The sequence below is a fragment of the Oncorhynchus masou genome, unplaced genomic scaffold (assembly GCF_036934945.1).
Source record: "Oncorhynchus masou masou isolate Uvic2021 unplaced genomic scaffold, UVic_Omas_1.1 unplaced_scaffold_13524, whole genome shotgun sequence".
Classification (NCBI taxonomy): domain Eukaryota; kingdom Metazoa; phylum Chordata; class Actinopteri; order Salmoniformes; family Salmonidae; genus Oncorhynchus; species Oncorhynchus masou.
Window position 1 is genome coordinate 1 of NW_027003416.1, and position 3,908 is coordinate 3,908.

The window sequence follows — 3,908 nt, forward strand, 5'->3', positions numbered from 1 at the left end:
CCCCTTCACTACCCTCCTCATCCAGCTGTAGGTACAGCAGGGGTGTGTGTATATTGGGTTGTTTGAAGACACAAGTGTGTATCAGGGTGTATGGAGCTGTGGAAGGGAGTGTGGTGGTGTTTGAAGTTGTATGGGTGTAACGTATTAACCTAACACTTCAAAGAGTGTGTGTGTGCCTGTTACATTTGAACAGTGTGGTTCCTGGCCGTGTGTGTTACATTTGAACAGTGTGGTTCGTGGCCGTGTGTGTTACATTTGAACAGTGTGGTTCCTGGCCGTGTGTGTTACATTTGAACAGTGTGGTTCCTGGCCGTGCGTGTTACATTTGAACAGTGTGGTTCCTGGCCGTGTGTGTTACATTTGAACATTGTGGTTCCTGGCCGTGTGTGTTACATTTGAACAGTGTGGTTCCTGGCCGTGTGTGTTACATTTGAACAGTGTGGTTCCTGGCCGTGTGTGTTACATTTGAACAGTGTGGTTCCTGGCCGTGCGTGTTACATTTGAACAGTGTGGTTCCTGGCCGTGTGTGTTGCAGGTTTGACTGTGCAGATCGTCAGTTCCACTCTGTAGCAGCCGCCTGGCAGGCTCGCATGGAGAGCCCCGCTGACGTCAAGGAGCTCATCCCGGAGTTCTTCTACTTTCCAGAGTTCCTGCAGAACATCAACGGTGAGTAGCACTAAGGCTGTGTTCCCTTCACATGAGGAAGACTAGGGCTGTGTTCCCTTCACATGAGGAAGACCAAGGCTGTGTTCCCTTCACATGAGGAAGACCAGGGCTGTGTTCCCTTCACATGAGGAAGACCAAGGCTGTGTTCCCTTCACATGAGGAAGACTAGGGCTGTGTTCCCTTCACATGAGGAAGACTAGGGCTGTGTTCCCTTCACATGAGGAAGACTAGGGCTGTGTTCCCTTCACATGAGGAAGACTAGGGCTGTGTTCCCTTCACATGAGGAAGACTAGGGCTGTGTTCCCTTCACATGAGGAAGACTAGGGCTGTGTTCCCTTCACATGAGGAAGACTAGGGCTGTGTTCCCTTCACATGAGGAAGACCAGGGCTGTGTTCCCTTCACACGAGGAAGACCAAGGCTGTGTTCCCTTCACATGAGGAGGACTAGGGCTGTGTTCCCTTCACATGAGGAAGACTAGGGCTGTGTTCCCTTCACATGAGGAAGACTAGGGCTGTGTTCCCTTCACATGAGGAAGACTAGGGCTGTGTTCCCTTCACATGAGGAAGACTAGGGCTGTGTTCCCTTCACATGAGGAAGACTAGGGCTGTGTTCCCTTCACATGAGGAAGACTAGGGCTGTGTTCCCTTCACATGAGGAAGACTAGGGCTGTGTTCCCTTCACATGAGGAAGACTAGGGCTGTGTTCCCTTCACATGAGGAAGACTAGGGCTGTGTTCCCTTCACATGAGGAAGACTAGGGCTGTGTTCCCTTCACATGAGGAAGACCAGGGCTGTGTTCCCTTCACATGAGGAAGACCAAGGCTGTGTTCCCTTCACACGAGGAAGACTAGGGCTGTGTTCCCTTCACATGAGGAAGACTAGGGCTGTGTTCCCTTCACATGAGGAAGACTAGGGCTGTGTTCCCTTCACACGAGGAAGACCAAGGCTGTGTTCCCTTCACATGAGGAAGACTAGGGCTGTGTTCCCTTCACATGAGGAAGACTAGGGCTGTGTTCCCTTCACATGAGGAAGACTAGGGCTGTGTTCCCTTCACATGAGGAAGACTAGGGCTGTGTTCCCTTCACATGAGGAAGACTAGGGCTGTGTTCCCTTCACATGAGGAAGACTAGGGCTGTGTTCCCTTCACATGAGGAAGACTAGGGCTGTGTTCCCTTCACATGAGGAAGACGAGGCTGTTCCTCACAGAGGAAGACCTGTGTTCCCTTCACATGAGGAAGACGAGGGCTGTGTTCCCTTCACATGAGGAAGACGAGGGCTGTGTTCCCTTCACATGAGGAAGACGAGGGCTGTGTTCCCTTCACATGAGGAGAAGACAGAGGGCTGTGTTCCCTTCACATGAGGAAGACGAGGGCTGTGTTCCCTTCACATGAGGAAGACGAGGGCTGTGTTCCCTTCACATGAGGAAGACGAGGGCTGTGTTCCCTTCACATGAGGAAGACGAGGGCTGTGTTCCCTTCACACGAGGAAGACTAAGGGTTTTGTTCCATTCACACGAGGAAGACGAGGGCCGTGTTCCCTTCACATGAGGAAGACTAGGGCTGTGTTCCCTTCACATGAGGAAGACTAAGGCTGTATTAGCGAACTCATTCTGGAGTGTCAAAGTGCACTCTGGGAACTGTCAAAACAGAGTTCTCTATAATCTGAGTAGATTTCCAGAGTGTATTTATGAAAGCATACTAAGTGGAATGCAACGATGTTATGTTAATTCCTATTCACAAGTCATTCTTTACACAGTATATCAACACAACAGAAATATGGCGTAGTGTTTCATAGCGCCTCATAACCTACCAAATGTTGGACACTCTGTTTACGTAGCTGAGGAAGGCTTGACTGTCTCTGTGTGTGTGTGTTTACTGCAGGGTTTGACCTGGGCAGTCTGCAGATGACCCAGAACGATGTGACTGATGTTCTGTTACCACAATGGGCCTTGTCTAGAGAAGACTTCATCAGGAAACACAGGAAAGCTCTGGTGAGGCCTTCCACCTGGAAAAATTATCTATGGGAAACGCTGGTGCAACCCCCACAGCCATGCTACACTCTCTGATTGGACACATTTTAATCAAGTAATCAAATATATTTCCTCTTACAAATGCATTTGTCCCCCAATATGGTGCAGGAATGTGAGCATGTTTCCTCTCACCTCCATGAGTGGATTGACCTGATCTTTGGCTGCAAGCAGAGAGGGAGGAGGCGGTGGAGGCTCTCAATGTCTTCTACTACTGCACCTATGAAGGTATGGAGAGAGAAGGGCTGAGTCCCGAATGACACCCTATTCTCTATATAGGTCACTACTTTGGACCAAAGCCCTATGGCTCCTAGTCTAAAGTAGTGCACTATATACGGAAAAGGGTACAATTAGAGACTCTCAACTTCGCCCAATGTGATATGAGGAGTAGGAATGGGTGAGAGAGCTCTTCCCTCTATCCTCACTCAGACACCCCAATGTATACTAGGTACATTTCCTTATCAATAGAGTTCTGTTCTATTCTGGTCTGTTCTATTCTGTTGTATCCTGTTCTGGTCTGTCCTATTCTGGTCTGTCCTATTCTGGTCTGTCCTATTCTGGTCTGTTCTATTCTGTTGTATCCTATTCTGGTCTGTTCTATTCTGTTGTATCCTATTCTGGTCTGTCCTATTCTGGTCTGTCCTATTCTGGTCTGTCCTATTCTGGTCTGTCCTATTCTGGTGTATCCTATTCTGGTCTGTCCTATTCTGGTCTGTTCTATTCTGGTCTGTTCTATTCTGTTGTGTCCTATTCTGGTCTGTCCTATTCTGGTCTGTTTCTGTCTTCCTATTCTGGTCTGTTCTGTTGTTCTTTCTACAGATGCTGTTCTATTGTTCTTTCTGGGTCTATTTCCACCAACCACCAGCTACGAATTATTCATGTCTACTGTTATAGTCATTCTATTACATTTCTTTCTGGTCGTTATCTACATTCTATTCTGGTCTGTTCTGTCCTATTCTGGTCTGTTCTTCCTATTCTGGTCTATTTAATATTTCTGTTTATTCTACTTCCTATATTCTGTAAGTGCGGTGAGTCTATTCTGTAATAAGGCGAAGCGCAGGCCCTGGAGGGCATCATCAGTAACTTTGGACAGACGCCCTGTCAACTACTCAAGGTGTGTGTGTGTGTGTGTGTGTGTGTCTCTTTTCAAGGTCTGACCCCTGTCACATTACATTTACAGTCCTGCTTGATTTGTTAAACACTCCCTCAATGTAGA

The 3,908-nt window shown here is 48.0% G+C and overlaps 1 protein-coding gene across 1 annotated transcript; it reads left to right on the top strand.

Moving 5' to 3' along the window:
• Positions 1–133: 133 nt before the first annotated feature.
• LOC135530482 (neurobeachin-like protein 2) lies at positions 134–2,920 on the top strand (the record flags this gene model as incomplete). Its single annotated transcript, XM_064958800.1, has 3 exons — positions 134–666; positions 2,547–2,656; positions 2,804–2,920. Coding segments are annotated over exons 1-3 (303 nt in total), but the record flags the coding sequence as incomplete, so codon positions are not given.
• Positions 2,921–3,908: the final 988 nt, after the last annotated feature.